General features: G+C 39.7%; 1 protein-coding gene across 3 annotated transcripts in view; it reads right to left on the reverse strand.

Moving 5' to 3' along the window:
* MTSS2 (MTSS I-BAR domain containing 2) overlaps positions 1-23060 on the reverse strand; it is a 251462-nt gene that overhangs the window by 40609 nt on the left and 187793 nt on the right. For all 3 annotated transcript variants that reach the window (XM_053702330.1, XM_053702322.1, XM_053702313.1), the window contains exons 7-8: positions 16696-16853; positions 1583-1690 (exon numbers count right to left, since the gene is read on the reverse strand). In XM_053702330.1, coding sequence (XP_053558305.1) covers positions 1583-1690; positions 16696-16853 — 266 coding nt within the window. The remainder of the gene's footprint in view (positions 1-1582; positions 1691-16695; positions 16854-23060) is intronic.

Genomic DNA, 23060 nt, shown 5'->3' on the forward strand with positions numbered 1-23060 from the left:
AGTCATATTTTCATGTCAGGTTAGTGCACTTGAGAATATGCGATTGTGTTGATGTGTGAGTAGTATGTTAGGATTTTCTTTCCATATTTTTCCCCATTGACTACTATGGGGGAATACGTTAACGCGATTGCAATATTCAAAGTTTGGCTTTTTGCGCACATCGGGTTAGCGCATGAGTGAAAATGTTTTACTTTCAACTTGTAATATGAACGCTACCCGACGTTACTTCTAGCGGAGTCAGCACACAAGTGTTAAATAATGCTCCACTTGTAATCTGGCCCTTTGTAGGGTTAAGGAAAGGCAGACACAAAGATACAGCAATTAGAACATTTTAATAAATGTACAGCGGTGCCAGGAACCCTTAAGAAAATGACTGTGGTAAGGATGAAAATACACTGGAACTGCTGCTTGATATTTGAAGAGGAAGGAAGATTCTTCAACCCACCTTAAAGGTTTATGTAAACTTTTATAGTTTTAATAAGGTTTTTAAGGTTTTAGTTTTGGGTTATTTTAGGCTTTAGAGGGAAAGTATTGGTGAGTAATTGTTATGGGGAGATACAACGAGGAATCATGAAGAAGATCATTTCAATCATGGCATGTTTAAGGGGGTATATAGCAGAGAAGAAAATTGTGTAGCCAGTATTAATCTATGGGATATAATGTTTGGGGTATTAGCAGTTGGCTTGACCATGTCTGCAATTATTTAAAAGATAATTTGTGTTAAGGGTTAACTTAGCACAACATTGTCAATATAGGGTTAATTGTGGTGGCACAATGTTGCGAGTAGGTTTCAAAGGCTATAACTGGGGCTTCATTATAGTGACTTGCACAGGGTCTCAGTCAGTTAATATTACTAATGGGTTCACATACGCAGTGTAAAGGTAATAATAATAGTAATTGAGTCTATTTTGTTAAAAGGCAGTAATACTCATTCAAGCATTTCATCATCATTCTTTGCACTACTGACAATGTTATTTTCTATGTGTTCCTCAGCATTTTTAGCCTTAAGATGGGTATGACGTCTAATTTAGTAGTAACAAATAGTGAGATCTTGTTTATAAAATAGTAGTACAGCATAATTCCTTAGATGGTAAGAGGGTATGAGGCCCATTTATAAAGCTCCGGATGGAGCTGGAGGGCCCGTGTTTCTGGCGAGTCTTCAGACTCGCCAGAAACAGCAGTTATGAAGCAGCGGCCTAAAGACCACTGCTCCATAACCCTGTCCGCCTGCTCTGAGCAGACGGACAGAAATCGCCACAATTCAACCCGATCGAGTACGATCGGGTTGATTCACACCTCCCTGCACGCGGCCTATTGGCCGTGAGTCTGCAGGGGGCGGTGTTGCACCAGCAGCTCTTGTGAGCTGCTGGTGCAATGCTGAATACGGAGAGCGTATTGCTCTCCGCATTCAGCGAGGTCTGTCGGACCTGATCCGCACTCTCGGATCAGGTCCGACAGACCTTTGATAAATATCCCCCTATGTGTTACAGTGCAAATCCCATATAAAACATACATAAGATAATGTAGTATTTTCCATGTGAGTGCACACCCAACACACCTGCCCCACCCTTTGACCTCTTACCTGTTCACTGGCTGCTGGAAGCTTGTGAGGTTCATCCGTCAGTACCATTAAGTCATCAATGATCGCCTGCAGGTGAGTGACCTCTCCAAGCATGTGGATCTCTCCATTCTGAAAAATGGTGTAAGAATTAAAGGTACATTCAATTGAAATGATGCACACTCTTGCCTGTCAATCAAACTCATGCACAGAGCTGATACATCCATGCATCTGTAGCAGGTATGTGCAAAAAGGTTCTATTCTCAGAGTGAAAATAAGTATGCGTTGCAGGAAATATATTACAAACTTACTTAAAATAATCTTAGTATATCGTAAACTAGAATGTGCTTTAAGATTGCTGCAATATGCCTGTCCCAGCTGCATGCTACACAGTTATTGGTTAGATCATTGCCAGAGCTCATTTACATATCACCTTTGATTTGCCATAGCAATAGGAGGCCAGGTAAATGTAATCAGCAGGCTCTTCAAGAAGCAGATCTCTGAAATGCTTTGGATTAGCAAAATGTTCCTAAAAAGTGCCTAATTTATATTTTGTTTTACCGTCCCTTTAGGAACGTATTTAGCTTAGCTTGTATAAAGATACAGATATGTTTCCCATTGTTTCACAGGCATATGGTAATGAAAACCCTGTGTCATGCTATGCTCAAATAGGAGGATAATATATGCTTCCGTTTTCACAATGACAGTATACCATAGTCTGCCTTGCTAGAAGATTGTTTTCATGTTTTAAATATAATGTTCAAATAATTTGTATTGTATCTTGTTGCATTGCATCTATTTCTGTAAAGAGAAATTAAAAGCTGATGTGTATTTACATGTGAAAACCTCTCTGAAATCCATTGGTTTGTAATTTATAGTTCATAGACTTCTGCTAGCAGCAACTTTTAATAATATTCATGAGACAAATTATCAGTCAAAACACACCACAATATTTCATAAACACATAAAACCTTTAAATCACATTCCCTAGTAAAACATTTAGCCAAAGAGAAAAGGACTGTGGGCATCTTCACCATATACATAGCATGCACATTTATCCACAAGATATCACTATCTTTATAGGATTCACATAGCCCAGGCATGTCCAAAGTCCGGCCCGCGGGCCAATTGCGGCACGAGTACCGGACTGATATGGCCCCACAGATAATTTTACAAATATATATTATACGGCCCCCCAGTGAGTCCCCGACCACCGCTCGCTCAGTTAAGTCCCAAACTGCCTTGAGTAGTGTTATTTCTAGTGCACGGCAATCGGCCGTTATCCGTCCTCTGACGTCACACGCCACAGGAAGCTCAGCCGTATTGAGCGTACTGAACCACAGGAGTACTCCTCCACCATCTTGCTGATCTCTACGGAGTTTTTTTTGTTAAATAATCCTGTTGAACAGTGATTCCTACAAGGTGATTCCTACAAGGTAACCTCTTAAATAACTGTTGCTGCACTATAATTACTGCCATTATCGTAACCTTGGCTTGTGAAGTGATTATGGATAACTTTTGCTGCACTATAATTACTGCCAGTATCGTAACCTTGGCTTGTGAAGTGATTATGGATAACTTTTGCTGCACTAGAATTACTGCCATTATCGTAACCTTGTGAAGTGAATAAGAACTGTCTTTAACGTAACCCTGTGAAGAGAACTTTCATATGCTTTAAGACAGTATTACGATATCAACATCTGACAAGCATTTAATTCCATTGTAAACATAAACATACATAAAATAGTTAATTTGCTTTTATTTTAAAATAGTTCAAAGAATGTCAGGCAAAATGGTCGGCCCTCGCACATGTTCACTTCATGAAATCTGGCACTCTTCCAAAAAAGTTTGGACACCCCTGCATAGCCAGTATCATAATTAATGCAAAATGGAGCTGGGATTCCCAAAACAGCTTTTTGACTGTATCTCAACAAATGTGGCTTTGTTTTCCAGGAGTGAGCCACCACCAGTCAACTCTCCTTCCTTCCAGATACACGGTCAGTAGTTAAAGGGGAAATGGTTAGTTTGGGTTCTTTTCAAAGGTCTGAAAAAACTGAAAATAAACGATTCTACTATGATATAATAATATTATAATAACAGCCCACTAATTATAATTTATTTATGAGGGAAGTTCAATAAGTCCAATACTCACATAAAAAGAAAACACATAGACCCATGAAATATTTTTTTGAATTGCCTTCATGGATCAGCAGTTTGGGACCTTAAAGGGACACTGAACCCAAAAAAAATCTTTTGTGATTCAGATAGAGCATGATATTTTAATCAACTTTCTAATTTACTCCTATTATCAAATTGTCTTCATTATCTTAGTATCTTTATTTGAAATGCAAGAATGTAGGTTTAGATGCCGGCCAATTTTTTGTGAACAACCTGGGTTGTCCTTGCTGATTGGTGGACAAATCCATCCACCAATAAAAATATTCTGTCCAGTGTCTGAACCAAAAAAAAAGCTTAGATGCCTTCTTTTTCAAATAAAGATAGCAAGAGAACGAAGAAAAATTGATGATAGGGGTAAATTAGAAAGTTGCTTAAAATTGCATGCTCTATCTGACTCACAAAAGAAAAAATTTGGGTTCAGTGTTCCTTTAACTTGCCACCTTCCCTCTCTTTAAAGGGACAGGAAACCCCAAAATTGTCTTTCGTTATTCTGATTCTATTATCAAATTTGCTCCATTCTCTTGTTATCCTTTGCTGAAGAAACATTTGCCTAGATTATGAGTTTTGGGCTAAACAGGGTGCGAAACTAAGGCCAAAAAAGTTGCGTTATTTTACTCTCCATAGTGCTGCCATTACGAGTTACTGAAAAGCCTCCTTGTGCGTGCGTTATGGTGGCATCAAGAAGTGAAAAACAATTTAGCTGGGAACAAATGGGATGTTAGGAGTAAAGGGATGTTAATTAACAGACTAAAGGAACTGTTTCATCTACCAAATAGCTGAGTCCACAGGGCTATATGGCACAGTACTCTTAAATTTAATGAGATGTTTTGGACATGAAAAAATTGTCAGCACAAGAGGTACCGCAAATGTTGACTGCAGCTCACAAGAAATTCTGACTAGAATTCAAAAGAATCCTGATGATTTCTGCATGCAAATTGTCACTGTGCATGAGCCACCACAATTCTGTGGGAAAATCACATTCCAAGCAGCAGAAGCAACATTTCTGTGTTCTGTGGGAACAGGATTGAACTATTATACTGCTAACAGCAGGTTGGAAATGGTTCATACAAACTACAATCTATCATATAAATAGGGTATGCAGCTGACATATGTTATGCTACCAATAAACAAAGGTGTCCACAGCATAAGCTTCCAAATCTTTTCTTTATTTAGGGAAGGATTCAAAGGTACAAAAATAGCAGTAACGTTTCAGGTTACACACCCTTAGTCATACAATGTAATACTGTTCACAAACTCTCTGTTTTGAAGCCACACAGGTTATTTCATTAACATACACCTGTAGGTGTTTATTTAATCAATTATAACACATGTTAAGGCCAGGTAACCACTCACCTACCCCATCTAATGGTAAATCCTGAGTACTACAAGCTCAATTTATCAAATAGAAAATATATACAAAAAAGCAGTTTAAAAAATACCTTTGTACACTGTACTGAATTGAATAAACTACATAAATACTGATACATGATAATCTTTATTTATTCCAAAAGGCCTCATTGAGGTAAGTATAGATATCCAAAACAATTCTTTTCTTTTTAATAATAATTCCCTATTGCCCCCCCCCCCCCCCTTCTAGGCAGTTTAATGTGATCAATGATTGGTCCTATAATAGATAGTACAGACTCCATATTATCAAATATAGCAACATTTCTTGATAAAATTCTCCAACCTCATGTGGAAAGTTTATCTTCCTATATTAAAGATACTGGAGACTTTATAAAAAAAAGTCTATACACACTAGATGTTCAAAGTCTTTACACCTCGTTACTGCTATTTTTGTATCTTCTCCTTCCCTAAATAAAGAAAAGATTTGGAAGCTTATGCTGTTTACACCTTTGTTTATTGGATGTACTTTGGAGCTAGCAGTGAGCTCCTGTCTGTGTTTGCATTGCATTGCTTGAAGATATTGCTGGTTTCCCTATACTGGATTGAATATGTTATGCTACCTCATTAATTACAATTTTTTTAAAACATGTTATCTTATATGACACTTAAAAGGAGACTACAGTAAAAAATTAATTTTACATACACACTTTATGAGGCACCAGCTCCTACTGAGCATGTGCAACAGTTCACAGTGTATACCTATAAGAGTCTGTGATTGGATGATGACTGTCACATGATACAGGGGGCCAGTAAATAACAGGAAATTTTGAATTTTTTTTAAAAAAATTGCTCATTTAAAATTCTGAGTAAGTGCTGTCTTTTTATTATGCACGTGTTGATTATGCAATTTTACTATATTTAATGGTCCTTTAAAGGGACAGTCTACTTGTTTTTTTATTGTTTAAAAAGATAGATTGTGCCTTTACTACCAACTCCCCAGTTTTGTATAACCAACATGGTTATACTAACATACTTTATAACCTCTAAGTTTGCGTATTTCTAATGCCCTGCAGGTCGCTTCTTATCTCAGTGCTTTTTATTAGCTTTTTAAATCTTGCATAACAGCCAGACAGTGCTAGTTCATGTATGCCATATAGATAACATTGTACTCCCAATGTGATAACAGTTATACAGGAACCAGTACTGATTGGCTAAATTGCAAGACTGTAAAAAGCACTGAGATAAGAAGCAGTCTGCAGGGGCTTAGATACAGGTAATCATAGAGGTAAGAGAATAATAATATAACAAAGTTGGTTATGCAAAACTGGGCAATGGGTAATAAAAGATTACCAATCTTTTTAAAGAATAACAATTTTCAAGTAGACTGTCCCTTAGGGCCATGTCTGCAATTATTTAAAAGAAGGATTATATAAAAGGGAAAACAATAATTTTGTCAGAAAAAAATATACTACTTATTTAAAATTCAGAGTTTTATTTTATTGTCATTATATTATGCACTTGTTAATTATGCAATTCTACTGTATTTAGTGATCCTTTAACAAGATTTTTACCTGCAGTTCTCAGAAATCTATCATATTGCAGAAACTAAACAATAAGGGCCAGAATACAAGTGGTGCGCTAATTTATTGTGCGCCTGCAAATGGGAAAATGTGCACGTTTGCAGGCGCGCGATAAATAACCAGCCATTTTGCAGTAGTAATTAGCACTTATCTGGTTAATTTTATAAATGTGTCCTAATGCCCCCCCCCCCAAATCAAGTGCTAGTTTTCTTTTTAAAAAAAGTAGCTTTTTTTTTTCTTCATATATAAATCTGTACTTAGCAGTTTTTGTGGGCTAAAATTGGCAGCTGTGGGGTGTTAGAAAAAAAATGGCACTGAAAAGTGCCTTTACATTGCAGTTTATGGGAACTGTGTGTTCATGCACTTGATCAGAGATAACACCATATCCTCTATTACAGCCTTAAATATCCTGCATGGGCCTATAGCAACAAGGTTGTTACAGGTGTGTGCCTTTATTACTTGTGTAATTGATTACATCAGTTAATACATGTATACAAAAGCTTTACATTCTACAACTTTAACCCCTTAACGACCAGTGCCGTACCCTGGGCTTCTCTCTGACGTGATCTCGCTCACAATAGCGAGATCATGCTATTTCTGCATGCCCCACTCGTGGGGCACTGCAGAAATAGCTTTGCACAGTTATTGATGCAGAGAGGGCGTGAGTGGGTGTGTAATGAGGGAGGCGGGAGTGGGTGGGACCACTACGCCACGCAACACTTTAGGGGAAAAAAAAGTGCCAGTTACACCGGGAAGTGAGGGGAAAGGAGGGAGGAGGGGCAATGAGTAGGATCATATGTGGGATCCATTGAGGGAAAGGGATCTGTGCGGGGGGGAGGGTAATGAGGGGTGGGCAGCTACACTACAGAAAAAAAGGGTATTTAAATGTATTTATTTTTTTAAAAATGCCTAATTTGCTGCAAACTGAGTACTGGCAGACAGTTGCCAGTACCTAAGATGACGGCAAATAGGTAGAGGGAGGAGGCTTAGAGAGCTGTTTGGGGGGGATCAGGGACGTTGGGGTAAGGGGGATAATACACTGCAGAAAACCTAAAAAAAAAAAACACTTCACTGCTGGGCATAATACAAGTGTGGTGTGCAGCAGCATTTAGCGGCCTTCTAATTACCAAAAAGCAATGCCAAAGCTATACAGTATATGTCTGCTATATCTGAACAAAGAGGATCTCAGAGAAGCATTTACAACCATTTGTGCCATAATTGCACAAGCTATTTGTAAATAATTTCAGTGAGAAACCTAAAATTGTGAAAAAGTTAATGATTTTTTTTATTTGGCAGAGAAATGGTGGCATGAAATATACCAAAATGGGCCTAGATCAATACTTTGGGTTGTCTACTAAAAAAAATAATATCGTTTTGATAGGTAACTATAAAAAAAGGCTCTATTTCTGTTTAAATGTAGTGATGGCAAAAATGCTAAAAATGCTCTGGGGAAGTTTTTGTCTAAAATGCCCAGTCCTTAAGGGGTTAAATGTATTTATATTTGCTACAATTTGATAATATATCAGGACTGAAAGAGGAATGGAGATAAAGACTAGTGAATGGTACAAAAGAAAAAAAAGAAAAACAAAAAGGAAGGAAAGAAAAAAAAAGGAACCTAGGGTAAAATGAAGATAAAATGAAATACTGTACATTGTCTTAAAAGAATCAAAGGAAATTGAAGATATTTACTCTTGGTACCTTTAAAAATAGAACTTAACCTAAACAATGTTGGTAATCATTTCTTTAATACTTTTTTGTACAACTTAGCAGACTGGTAACCCAATAGCTACCTATAGGGGGATCATTATTCTATCTCTATAAAACTGTCTTCATGTATTATATTTGTTATTCTTGCATTTCCTATTATAGTACCCTAGCTAGGGACAGGAAAGATAGTTTTTAGGATTATCGTACTTAGGGGAGTATGTATTTTTAAATTGTTAAACTTTTAGATCAGACATACGTATTGGACCTTTGAATATTAGCTTATTTTATAGTTTGTTTTAAAAGCACTATTTATTTTATTGGTTTGTTTATAATTCTCAACTTCCCAGTGTTCTCACAGTGTGATCCTGTCCTACAAGTTCGTTGTCTCTATGTGTTATTGTATGTTTTGTTTGCATTACCTTGAGTAAGAAAAAATGATTATGCTTGGTGCATAATCTTTATATAGATTTACATCATATCTCCGGTTGATACCTTTTGGAACTCTAGTTTCCAATGCAAAAATCGAATACAATTCCTTTTTTAACAGTTTTCTTAGTCTACTGCCGCCTAAGGGATCTTTCTCTATTTGTTCAATACACATGAAAGAAAAGTTGGTTGTACCCCAACCGTGAAGGCCAAAATGCTTGGCAACCGGAGTTCTGGGTATCTCTTCATCTAAGGAATTTAGGTGCTCCCTAATTCTTTCTTTAAGGGGACGTGTGGTGATGCCTACATATTGATGGAGGCACAACTTACATGTGATGAAGCACACTACCTCACCTTATGGAGCTACAATCTATCCTTCATCCCATATTATAGACCCTCTTGGTTTGTGCTGACTCATGAATAACTGCACAAGAGTAAGCATAATGTTATCTTTATGGCACACATAAACTAGCAGTCTCTTGCAGTGAATAGACATAACAATGCCCCAAGATAAAGGCAGCCTGTGGTGGCTTAGAAACAGGCAGAAATGTAGATGTTTAAAGGTTATAAATGATATTAATATAACAATGTTGGTTGTGCAAAGCTGGGGAATGGGTAGTAAAGGCATTATATATATTTTTAAACCATAAATAATTTGTAGTAGACTGTCTCTTTGATAAAAATCATTACAATATGTATTATTCATCATTTTAAATGGATTTGACCTTTTATTTCTTCTTTTTTTTACACTACATTTGCGCATTGTCCATTGCTTCCTGTCACAGCCCTACAAGGAGGCTGTGGCCTCTGCAGGAAGGTTTATATAGCCTTACATCATAAAACTTCTAGAGTAACATAGACTGTTTACTACTATTTGAACAGACTAGATAAAAAGAGAGTCAGATTTGCACATTCTCAGATCATTCAGAATCGACTCTAAGTTGCCAAGATGTCAGTTCTCTTGTCACACTGAGGACTGGGGCTTCAGTGAAAAAGTGTGCATTCTGCAAGAAAACAAGTAAGTTGTTTGCTATGATTTTTTTTTTTTTTTTTTTTAATGTACACAATCGGTTTATTTTTATGTTTACTTTGATTTAAATTTGTTTTTACCAAAAGAGCACTGTTTAGCTTCCCTTTAAGAGTGTTTGTCTTTAAAAGAGTCTGGAGTTGCCAAAAAAAATGAATATCAACCTAGAATATGCAGCCCCAATATCTAGCACTTCTTGTGTTGCTTCTACCCAACTGCTGAAGTCAGTAAAACAGGAATGTTCATTCACAAAACAAAGCTAATGAAAATATAGTCATTTAAATTTCACTGTGTGTGAACCATTGAAAACTGTATACTGTATTAGTTCTTTTTTAATTGTTATTTTGTCGTTTTGGTCTACTTTGCAGCTCTAGTCAATGCATCAAGCATACATTCCAGAATTTAGGCCGACCAGACCAAAAAGCTGATCTGAACAAAGATGACCATTGTCTTTATGCCATTTTCTACACATTGTAGTTGCAGGCTAAAGATACTGTAGTTAATACCATTAGTAAACAAGCCTCAGGTTAAAGTAGTATACCGTCCCTTAAAGGGACATTAAACACTTTGAGATGGTAATATAAAATGATAAATTGTATATAATAAAACAACTCTGCAATATACTTTCATTATTTATTTTGTCCTCTTTGCCTGTAATTCCATTCTGAAATTGTGAGCTTTTCAGTTCCTGTTAGAAATGGAAGTGCAGAACACTGTTAAATCCAGCACAACCATTGGCTGAACACTCTAATGACCTATTTATAACTGTTTCTAATTGGCCACAGCAGAGAAGGTAACACAAGTTACAACATGGCAGCTCCCAGTGTTTTATAGACACTAAAACGTTACACTTATTTTGTCACTTTTTAAACAACTAAGGAAACTTTAAAAAATACATCTACATGTTAGTCATGGACTAATCTTTTCTTTGAATGCATCATTCTATCTAGCATGTATTTAGTGTTTAATGTCCCTTTAAACCAAATGGATTCATAGTTAATATTGTGGATTGTGGTAAATGTGAATTCATCTTGTTGTTATCATCAAAGTATTAATCAAAACATGTTGGACCAGATTACAAGTGGAGCGTTATTTAATGCTTTCGCTCAAACGCTAATTGTGCTAGAATAAAACATTCTCGTAATACAAGTTGAAAGTAGAAAGTTATCGCACTCACACTAAACTGACGCGAGCAAAAAGCTGAACTTAGAATATTACGCGCGATAATCTATTCCCCCTATAGGAGTCAATGGAGAAAAAAAGTGGAAAAAAACTGACACCCAACTCGCGTGCAAACCCCTAGTTACAGAACATTAGAATATGAAATATTTACAGTAAATACACAGTATAACTATTAAATATAAAGATTACATAAATATACTTTTACATGTTTTCATCTACTTAAAGGGACACTGAACCCAAATTTGTTCTTTAATGATTCAGATAGAGCATGCAACTTTAAGCAACTTTCTAATTTACTCCTATTATTAATTTTTCTTCGTTCTCTTGCTATCTTAGGCCTAGATTTAGAGTTCGGCGGTAGCCGTCAAAACCAGCGTTAGAGGCTCCTAACGCTGGTTTTGGCCGCCCGCTGGTATTTGGAGTCAGTGATTAAAGGGTCTAACGCTCACTTTGCAGCCGCGACTTTTCCATACCGCAGATCCCCCTACGCCATTTGCGTAGCCTATCTTTTCAATGGGATCTTCCTAACGCCGGTATTTAGAGTCGTTTCTGCAGTGAGCGTTAGAGCTCTAACGACAAGATTCCAGCCGCCTGAAAATAGCAGGAGTTAAGAGCTTTCTGGCTAACGCCGGTTTATAAAGCTCTTAACTACTGTACCCTAAAGTACACTAACACCCATAAACTACCTATGTACCCCTAAACCGAGGTCCCCCCACATCGCCGCCACTCGATTAAAATTTTTAACCCCTAATCTGCCGACCGCCACCTACGTTATACTTATGTACCCCTAATCTGCTGCCCCTAACACCGCCGACCCCTGTATTATATCTATTAACCCCTAACTTGCCCCCCACAACGTCGCCGCAAGCTACTTAAAATAATTAACCCCTAATCTTCCGACCGCAAATCGCCGCCACCTACGTTATCCCTATGTACCCCTAATCTGCTACCCCTAACATCGCCGACCCCTATGTTATATTTATTAACCCCTAATCTGCCCCCCTCAACGTCGCCGACACCTACCTACACTTATTAACCCCTAATCTGCCGAGCGGACCTGAGCGCTACTATAATAAAGTTATTAACCCCTAATCCGCCTCACTAACCCTATCATAAATAGTATTAACCCCTAATCTGCCCTCCCTAACATCGCCGACACCTACCTTCAATTATTAACCCCTAATCTGCCGACCGGAGCTCACCGCTATTCTAATAAATGGATTAACCCCTAAAGCTAAGTCTAACCCTAACACTAACACCCCCCTAAGTTAAATATAATTTTTATCTAACGAAATAAATTAACTCTTATTAAATAAATAATTCCTATTTAAAGCTAAATACTTACCTGTAAAATACATCCTAATATAGCTACAATATAAATTATAATTATATTATAGCTATTTTAGGATTAATATTTATTTTACAGGCAACTTTGTAATTATTTTAACCAGGTACAATAGCTATTAAATAGTTAAGAACTATTTAATAGTTACCTAGTTAAAATAATAACAAATTTACCTGTAAAATAAATCCTAACCTAAGATATAATTAAACCTAACACTACCCTATCAATAAAATAATTAAATAAACTACCTACAATTACCTACAATTAACCTAACACTACACTATCAATAAATTAATTAAACACAATTGCTACAAATAAATACAATTAAATAAACTAGCTAAAGTACAAAAAATAAAAAAGAACTAAGTTACAGAAAATAATAAAATATTTACAAACATAAGAAAAATATTACAACAATTTTAAACTAATTACACCTACTCTAAGCCCCCTAATAAAATAACAAAGCCCCCCAAAATAAAAAATTCCCTACCCTATTCTAAAATACAAATATTACAAGCTCTTTTACCTTACCAGCCCTGAACAGGGCCCTTTGCGGGGCATGCCCCAAGAATTTCAGCTCTTTTGCCTGTAAAAAAAACCATACAATACCCCCCCCCAACATTACAACCCACCACCCACATACCCCTAATCTAACCCAAACCCCCCTTAAATAAACCTAACACTACCCCCCTGATGATCTTCCTACCTTGTCTTCACCATGCCAGGTTCACCGATCCGTCCTGGCTCCAAGATCTTCATCCAACCCAAGCGGGGGCTAGACATCCACTGAAGAAGTCCAGAAGAGGGTCCAAAGTCTTCCTCCTATCCGGCAAGAAGAGGACATCCGGACCGGCAAACATCTTCTCCAAGCGGCATCTTCTATCTTCTTCCATCCGATGACGACCGGCTCCATCTTGAAGACCCCCAGCGCGGATCCATCCTCTTCTTCCGACGACTAGACGACGAATGACGGTTCCTTTAAGGGACGTCATCCAAGATGGCGTCCCTCGAATTCCGATTGGCTGATAGGATTCTATCAGCCAATCGGAATTAAGGTAGGAATTTTCTGATTGGCTGATGGAATCAGCCAATCAGAATATAGTTCAATCCGATTGGCTGATCCAATCAGCCAATCAGATTGAGCTCGCATTCTATTGGCTGTTCCGATCAGCCAATAGAATGCGAGCTCAATCTGATTGGCTGATTGGATCAGCCAATCGGATTGAACTATATTCTGATTGGCTGATTCCATCAGCCAATCAGAAAATTCCTACCTTAATTCCGATTGGCTGATAGAATCCTATCAGCCAATCGGAATTCGAGGGACGCCATCTTGGATGACGTCCCTTAAAGGAACCGTCATTCGTCGTCTAGTCGTCGGAAGAAGAGGATGGATCCGCGCTGGAGGTCTTCAAGATGGAGCCGGTCGTCATCGGATGGAAGAAGATAGAAGATGCCGCTTGGAGAAGATGTTTGCCGGTCCGGATGTCCTCTTCTTGCCGGATAGGAGGAAGACTTTGGACCCTCTTCTGGACTTCTTCAGTGGATGTCTAGCCCCCGCTTGGGTTGGATGAAGATCTTGGAGCCAGGACGGATCGGGGAACCTGGCATGGTGAAGACAAGGTAGGAAGATCATCAGGGGGGTAGTGTTAGGTTTATTTAAGGGGGGTTTGGGTTAGATTAGGGGTATGTGGGTGGTGGGTTGTAATGTTGGGGGGGGGGTATTGTATGTTTTTTTTTACAGGCAAAAGAGCTGAAATTCTTGGGGCATGCCCCGCAAAGGGCCCTGTTCAGGGCTGGTAAGGTAAAAGAGCTTGTAATATTTGTATTTTAGAATAGGGTAGGGAATTTTTTATTTTGGGGGGCTTTGTTATTTTATTAGGGGGCTTAGAGTAGGTGTAATTAGTTTAAAATTGTTGTAATATTTTTCTTATGTTTGTAAATATTTTATTATTTTCTGTAACTTAGTTCTTTTTTATTTTTTGTACTTTAGATAGTTTATTTAATTGTATTTATTTGTAGCAATTGTGTTTAATTAATTTATTGATAGTGTAGTGTTAGGTTAATTGTAGGTAATTGTAGGTAGTTTATTTAATTATTTTATTGATAGGGTAGTGTTAGGTTTAATTATATCTTAGGTTAGGATTTATTTTACAGGTAAATTTGTTATTATTTTAACTAGGTAACTATTAAATAGTTCTTAACTATTTAATAGCTATTGTACCTGGTTAAAATAATTACAAAGTTGCCTGTAAAATAAACATTAATCCTAAAATAGCTATAATATAATTATAATTTATATTGTAGCTATATTAGGATGTATTTTACAGGTAAGTATTTAGCTTTAAATAGGAATTATTTATTTAATAAGAGTTAATTTATTTCGTTAGATAAAAATTATATTTAACTTAGGGGGGTGTTAGTGTTAGACTTAGCTTTAGGGGTTAATACATTTATTAGAATAGCGGTGAGCTCCGGTCGGCAGATTAGGGGTTAATAATTGAAGGTAGGTGTCGGCGATGTTAGGGAGGGCAGATTAGGGGTTAATACTATTTATGATAGGGTTAGTGAGGCGGATTAGGGGTTAATAACTTTATTATAGTAGCGCTCAGGTCCGCTCGGCAGATTAGGGGTTAATAAGTGTAGGCAGGTGTCGGCGACGTTGTGGGGGGCAGATTAGGGGTTAATAAATATAACATAGGGGTCGGCGATGTTAGGGCAGCAGATTAGGGGTACATAGGGATAACGTAGGTGGCGGCGGTTTACGGAGCGGCAGATTAGGGGTTAAAAGTGTAATGCAGGGGTCAGCGATAGCGGGGGCGGCAGATTAGGGGTTAATAAGTGTAAGGTTAGGGGTGTTTAGACTCGGGGTACATGTTAGAGTGTTAGGTGCAGACGTAGGAAGTGTTTCCCCATAGGAAACAATGGGGCTGCGTTAAGAGCTGAACGCTGCTTTTTTGCAGGTGTTAGGTTTTTTTTCAGCTCAAACAGCCCCATTGTTTCCTATGGGAGAATCGTGCACGAGCACGTTTTTGATGCCGGCCGCGTCCGTAAGCAACTCTGGTATCGAGAGTTGCATTTGCGGTAAATATGCTCTACGCTCCTTTTTTGGAGCCTAACGCAGCATTTGTTTGAACTCTCGATACCAGAGTTAAATTTATGGTGCGGCCAGAAAAAAACCCGCGGAGCGTTAACAGCCCTTTTACCGCCGAACTCCAAATCTAGGCCTTAATTTGTAAAAGATGGCACCTAAGCTTTTTTTAGGTTCAGAACTCTGGACAGCACTTTTTTATTGGTGGATGAATTTATCCACCAATCAGCAAGGACAACCCAGGTTCACCAAAAATAGGCCGGCATCTAAACTTACATTCTTGCATTTCAAATAAAAATAGCAAGAGAATGAAGAAAGTTTGATAATAGGAGTAAATTAGAAAGTTGCTTAAAATTGCATGCTGAATCACGAAAGAAAATATTTGGGTTCAGTGTCCCTTTAACTGCAAAGGGCTCCAATGCACTTCTATATATGTATATATATAGAATACATATGTGTTTATGTGTTTATGTGTATATATGTCTGTAAATACATATATACACATATAAATACATAAATATATCTGTACGCATATATAGACATGAATATATACATTCATATACATTTCTAGACATGTACAGTATATGTATGTATCTCAGTGTTAAAGACCTTTGCAGCCTTTTTTCCCCCTAACACCTGAGACCTCTAAGGACGCACTAACTTGACGAGCGTTAACTTGAATTGCGCTCAAGCGATCATATTTACTTTCAACATGTAATAACAGTGCAATTTTAACCTGCGCACAAACGCACTCCACTCGTAATCTGGTCTGTTGTGTTTTATATTTTGACCTGGATTTCTGATGTCCAGAACACAAACTATGTAAAACTGGTGAATGCTATATCCAATGCAACAACCGATTCTTTCATAGTCGTTCGATTTTAGTAACTGGATCTGCCTTAGACAGATATATGCATGACACCTCTTTATTTGTATGTTGCTAAATAATGCCCAATTTTTTTTATTTTTTTGTGTGTGCACTGCAATCAGATGCACATAACAGAAAAAGGCATAGGATATTTTTTCTATTATTACATAGCAACTCCTAAAGGAAGTAACATCTGAGCCTATACTTTTGTGAGGCTTTAGTCAGATTGCTCACAAAACTTTATTGATAGCAACAAGCTTGTCAACCATCTCTGTAAAGAGGGCAGCAAGGAATTACCCCTTAGCATGCAGTGCTTACATTTTAGTTATAATTTTGCTTTGGTATGACTATGCATTCCATTCACACAAGATGTATTTCATTCTTACCACTACAGGTTGCAGTAGTGTGATAAAGGTGCAGAAGCGCCCGCGCTCCTCTATTAGTGCCCTGCGCACTGCTTGCTTCTCTGTCTCCTCCAGCAATAAGTACATATCATTGACATCCTGCAGAGCATGGTCAAGCTGCGGCTGCAAATCCCCCTTACCTGCAACATAAAAAGGCAAAGTTAAGTTGCAGTAAGTCTGTATCACAAGTCTCCAAGGACACAACAATGAATAGTTCTCTAAGGTCCCTAATCATGTCAGCAATAAGCTTAAAGTGAAAGTAAATCCTATCGTTGTACAAACGCTCGGATTGACTATTGAAACAAATAAAATTAAAAGGGCCTTTTGTGGGGCATTGCCCCAAAGAAATCAGCTCTTTTACCTGTAAAAAAAAAATACAAACACCCCCCAACAGTAAAACCCACCACCCAACCAACTAACCCCCCGAAATAAAAACCCTATCTAAAATAACCTAAGCTCCCCATTGCCCAGGCTGATGAGCAGGAACATGTACTTACCCACTTTCAAAATCTTAAAAACATAATTTATGCTTACCAGATAAATTCCATTCCTTCCTGGCAGGGATAGTCCACAAGTTAATTCCTTACTGTTGGGAAATACAAGACCTGGCCACCAGGAGGAGGCAAATACACCCCAGCCAAAGGCTTGAATATCCCTCCCACTTCCCCTATCCCCCAGTCATTCTGCCGAGGGAACAAGGAAAAGTAGAAGAAACATCAGGGTATAAAGTTGCCAGAAGAAATTATATAAAAAAGGGAGTCGCCCAAAAAATAAATTACGGACGGGGTCGTGGGCTCTCCCTGCCAGGAAGGAAAGGAATTTACCTAGTAAGCATAAATTATGTTTTCCTTCCATAAGGCAGGGAGAGTCCACGACTTCATTCCTTACTGTTGGGAAAACTATACCCAAGCTCCAGAGGACACTGAAGGAATAACGGGAGAGAACAAAAAAAGAGACAGGCCCTATTCTGCGGGCACCACAGTCTGCAAAACTTTTCTCCTGAAAGCTGCCTCAGCTGAAGCAAACACATCAAACTTGTAAAATGTAGAAACAGTGAGTAAGGAGGACCAGGTAACTGCCTTACAAATCTGATCCATAGAGGCTTCATTCTTAAAAGCCCAGGCGGAAGCCACTGCTCTAGTGGAATGAGCCATAATCCTCTCAGGAGGCTGTCGTCCCCCTGTCTCATAAGCGGATAACACTCTTCAACCAGAAACATAGGGAAGTAGTAGTAGCCTTCTGCCCTGAAGATAAAATTTCAAGGCACGAACCACATCTAGATTATGAAGCAAGTGTTCCTTCACTGAAGAAGGATTAGGACACAAAGAAGGAACAAACATTTCTTGTTTAATGTTATGATCCGACACCACCTTATGGAGGAACCCTAATTTAGTAAGTAAAACTGCCTTATCAACAAGATAAGGGAGGTCACATTGCAAAGCAGAAATCTCAGAAACTCTGCGCGCAGAGGCAATAGCCAACAAAAAAGAACCTTCCAAGATAATAATTTAATGTCAACATTATGCATAGGCTCAAACAGAGCCTGCTGCAAAACACAAAGAACAAGATTGAGGCTCCAATGTGGAGACCCAGATCTAAACACAGGTCTGATCCTAGTCACAGCCTTAACAAAGGACTGCACATCCGAAAGCTCAGCCAATCTCTTGTGCAGTAACACCGGCAGGGCCGATATCTGTCCCTTCAGGTAACTAGCAGATCCTGGAGAAAAGATAAAATTCTGGCAACCTTAACCTTATGCCTGGAAAAGCCACGCTCTTCACACCAGTACAAGTCCTCCACACTTTATGGTAGATACGACGAGTAACTGGCTTACGAGCATGAATCAGAGTGTCATTAACACTCTCAGAAAACCCTCTCTTGGCTAAGACTAAGCGTTCAATCTCCATGCAGTCAGCCTCAGAGAATCTAGATTTTGAAGTACGAAGGGACCCTGTATCAGCAGATCTCTGCAACAAGGTAACCTCCACTGAGGAGATGAGGACATCCCCACCAGATCCACAAACCATGTCCTTCACGGCCACGATGGAGCAATCAGAATCACTGATGCTTGCTCCTGCTTGATGCAAGCCACCACAAAAGGGAGAAGCGGTAATGAAGGAAAAAGATATACGAGTCTGAACCTCCATGGTACTGATAGGGCATCTATCAGTTCCGCCTGAGGATCCCTTGAACTCGACCCATACCTGGGTAGCTTGGTATTGAGGCAGGATGCCATGAGATCTACCTCCGGCGACCCCCACTCGCTGCATATCTCTGCTAACACCTCCGGGTGGAGAGACCATTCCCCTGTGTGGAAGGATTGCCTGCTGAGGAAGTACGCTTCCCAGTTGTCCACACCCGGAATGTGGATCGCTGACAGCGTACATCTGTGAGTCTTTGCCCACTCTAGTATCTGAGATACTTCTCTCATTGCCAAGGGACTTCTCATTCCCCCCCTGATCGTTGATGTAGGCAACCAAAGTTATATTTTCTGATTGGAATCTGATAAACTGGGACAAACCCAGAAGGGGCCAAGCCTTCAAGGCATTGAAGATTTCCCGGAGTTCCAATACATTGATTGGAAGGGAGGACTCCTTCTGAGTCCACAGCACCCCAAACGGCTCCCCAGCCGGAAAGGCTTGCGTCCATAGTTCCAATCTTCCAGGACGGTCTCACAAAGAATGTGCCTTGGGACAGATGATCTGGACAGAGCCACCAAGAGAGCGAGTCTCTCGACAGGTTGTCCAGCACAATCATCTGAGACAGATCTGAATGGTCATCGTTCCATTGTCTCAGCATGCATAGTTGTAAGGGTCTTAGATGGAATCTGGCAAAGGACACCATGCGTCCAATCACCTCCATACACTGGGCCACTGAGGCTCTCAAGAAGGCTGGAGGGCAAGACATGCAGTAGTTAGCTTGCAATCTCTGATCTGTGAGAAATATTCTCATGGATATGGAGTATATTATTGTCCCCAGTAAATTCACCCTTGTACTTGGAGTAAGAGAACTCTTTTCGAAGTTTATCTTCCATCTATGTGATCGAAGAAGACTGAGAAGGGACTCTGAGTGTTCTTCCGCTAGACAAAAAGATAGTGCCTGTACCAAGATATCATCCAGGTAAGGCGCTACTGCAATACCTTGTGTTCTGGCAACGGTTAGAAGAGCCCCCAGAACCTTTGTAAATATCCTTGGAGCAGTAGCTAGGCAAACGGAAGAGCTATGAACTAGAAGTGCTGGTCCAGAAAGGCAAACCTCAGGAACTGAAAATGCTTCCTGTGTATCGGAACGTGAAGGTATGCATCCTTCAGGTCTATGGTGGTCATAAACTGTCTTTCCTGAACCAGAGGAAGGATTGACCTTATTGTCTCCATCTTGAAAGAGGAAACACTCAGAAACTTGTTTAGGCACTTTAAGTCCAGAATTAGACAAAAAGTGCCCTCCTTTTTTGGAATCACGAAAAGGTCTGAATAAAACCCCAAACCTCTTTCTGCTGTAGGTACCGGGACAGTTAGTCCTAGAGAGGAGAGATCCTGTACACAACCTAAAAAGGCAGTCCTCTTTTCTGGTCTTGTAGACAGTCTGGAGAGTAGAAATCTGCCCCTGGGCGGATGAGATTTGAATCCTATCCAGTATCCTTAAGATACAACCTCCAGGACCCAAGGATCCTGTACATCCTGGAACCAAGCATCTGAAAAAAGAGACAGTCTGCCCCCTACTCGATTTGATCCCGGATCGGGGGCCGCCCCTTCATGCCGATTTGTTCTTGGCGGGCTTCTTAGTCTGTTTGGACTTATTCCAGGACTGAGCCGGCTTCTAAGTACTCTTGGGCTGCTCGGACTTGGATGAGGATTGCTGTCATTATGATTTGTCAGAACAAAAGTAACGAAAATTAGACGATTGCCCTCCCTAAGGCCTATTCTTATCCTCCGGTAACTGTAGAAATAATGGAGTCCAGCCCTGCACCGAATAAAATCTTCCCCTTGAAAGGAAGAGAAAGGAGTCTGGATTTAGAAGTCATATCCGAAGACCAAGACTTCATCCAGCAAGCCTGGCGGGCTAGAACCACAAAGCCAGAAGCATATTCGCATCACAAATAAAGGAGTTAGCAATTCTCAGAGCTTTAATTCTCTCCTGAATATCCTCGAGGGGAGTTTCCACCTCAATGAGTGTCGCACCAGTAGGAAGCTGCTCCAGCAACCGCGGTTACAGCTGCAGCCGGTTGAAATAAAAACCCTGTATGTTGAAACATCTTCCTCAGAAAAGTTTCCATTTTCTTATCCATAGGCTCTCTAAAAGAAGAACTATCCTCCAGGGCGATAGTAGTACGCTTAGCAACCATAGAAATAGCGCCATCCACCTTAGGGATGGAGCCCCACAAATCAAATTAAGAGTCCGGGACCGGGAATAATTTTTTAAAAGAAGACAAGGGGGAAAAAGAAGTTCCTATTCTGTCCCATTCATTACTAATAATGTTCGTCATCTTAACTGGCACAGGATAAGTCAGAGGGACCTTCCTGTCTTCATGAACCCTGTCTAATTTCGGGATCTTAGGTTCCTCAGGGAGTGTAGCCTCTGGAACCTCTAGCGTAGACAGAACCTCCTTTAACAAAAAAACAGAATTTATGTTTACCTGATAAATTACTTTCTCCAACGGTGTGTCCGGTCCACAGCGTCATCCTTACTTGTGGGATATTCTCTTCCCCAACAGGAAATGGCAAAGAGCCCAGCAAAGCTGGTCACATGATCCCTCCTAGGCTCCGCCTACCCCAGTCATTCGACCGACGTTAAGGAGGAATATTTGCATAGGAGAAACCATATGGTACCGTGGTGACTGTAGTTAAAGAAAATAAATTATCAGACCTGATTAAAAAAACCAGGGCGGGCCGTGGACCGGACACACCGTTGGAGAAAGTAATTTATCAGGTAAACATAAATTCTGTTTTCTCCAACATAGGTGTGTCCGGTCCACGGCGTCATCCTTACTTGTGGGAACCAATACCAAAGCTTTAGGACACGGATGAAGGGAGGGAGCAAATCAGGTCACCTAAATGGAAGGCACCACGGCTTGCAAAACCTTTCTCCCAAAAATAGCCTCAGAAGAAGCAAAAGTATCAAACTTGTAAAATTTGGTAAAAGTGTGCAGTGAAGACCAAGTCGCTGCCCTACATATCTGATCAACAGAAGCCTCGTTCTTGAAGGCCCATGTGGAAGCCACAGCCCTAGTGGAATGAGCTGTGATTCTTTCGGGAGGCTGCCGTCCGGCAGTCTCGTAAGCCAATCTGATGATGCTTTTAATCCAAAAAGAGAGAGAGGTAGAAGTTGCTTTTTGACCTCTCCTTTTACCGGAGTAAACAACAAACAAGGAAGATGTTTGTCTAAAATCCTTTGTAGCATCTAAAAAGAATTTTAGAGCGCGAACAACATCCAAATTGTGCAACAAACGTTCCTTCTTTGAAACTGGTTTCGGACACAGAGAAGGTACGATAATCTCCTGGTTAATGTTTCTGTTAGAAACGACTTTTGGAAGAAAACCAGGCTTAGTACGTAAAACCACCTTATCTGCATGGAACACCAGATAAGGAGGAGAACACTGCAGAGCAGATAATTCTGAAACTCTTCTAGCAGAAGAAATTGCAACCAAAAACAAAACTTTCCAAGATAATAACTTAATATCAACGGAATGTAAGGGTTCAAACGGAACCCCCTGAAGAACTGAAAGAACTAAATTGAGACTCCAAGGAGTCAAAGGTTTGTAAACAGGCTTAATTCTAACCAGAGCCTGAACAAAGGCTTGAACATCTGGCACAGCTGCCAGCTTTTTGTGAAGTAACACAGACAAGGCAGAAATCTGTCCCTTCAGGGAACTTGCAGATAATCCTTTTTCCAATCCTTCTTGAAGGAAGGATAGAATCTTAGGAATCTTAACCTTATCCCAAGGGAATCCTTTAGATTCACACCAACAGATATATTTTTTCCAAATTTTGTGGTAAATCTTTCTAGTTACAGGCTTTCTGGCCTGAACAAGAGTATCGATAACAGAATCTGAGAACCCTCGCTTCGATAAGATCAAGCGTTCAATCTCCAAGCAGTCAGCTGGAGTGAAACCAGGTTCGGATGTTCGAACGGACCCTGAACAAGAAGGTCTCGTCTCAAAGGTAGCTTCCAAGGTGGAGCCGATGACATATTCACCAGATCTGCATACCAAGTCCTGCGTGGCCACGCAGGAGCTATCAAGATCACCGACGCCCTCTCCTGATTGATCCTGGCTACCAGCCTGGGGATGAGAGGAAACGGCGGGAACACATAAGCTAGTTTGAAGGTCCAAGGTGCTACTAGTGCATCCA

The sequence above is a fragment of the Bombina bombina genome, chromosome 1 (assembly GCF_027579735.1).
Source record: "Bombina bombina isolate aBomBom1 chromosome 1, aBomBom1.pri, whole genome shotgun sequence".
Lineage (NCBI taxonomy): Eukaryota > Metazoa > Chordata > Amphibia > Anura > Bombinatoridae > Bombina > Bombina bombina.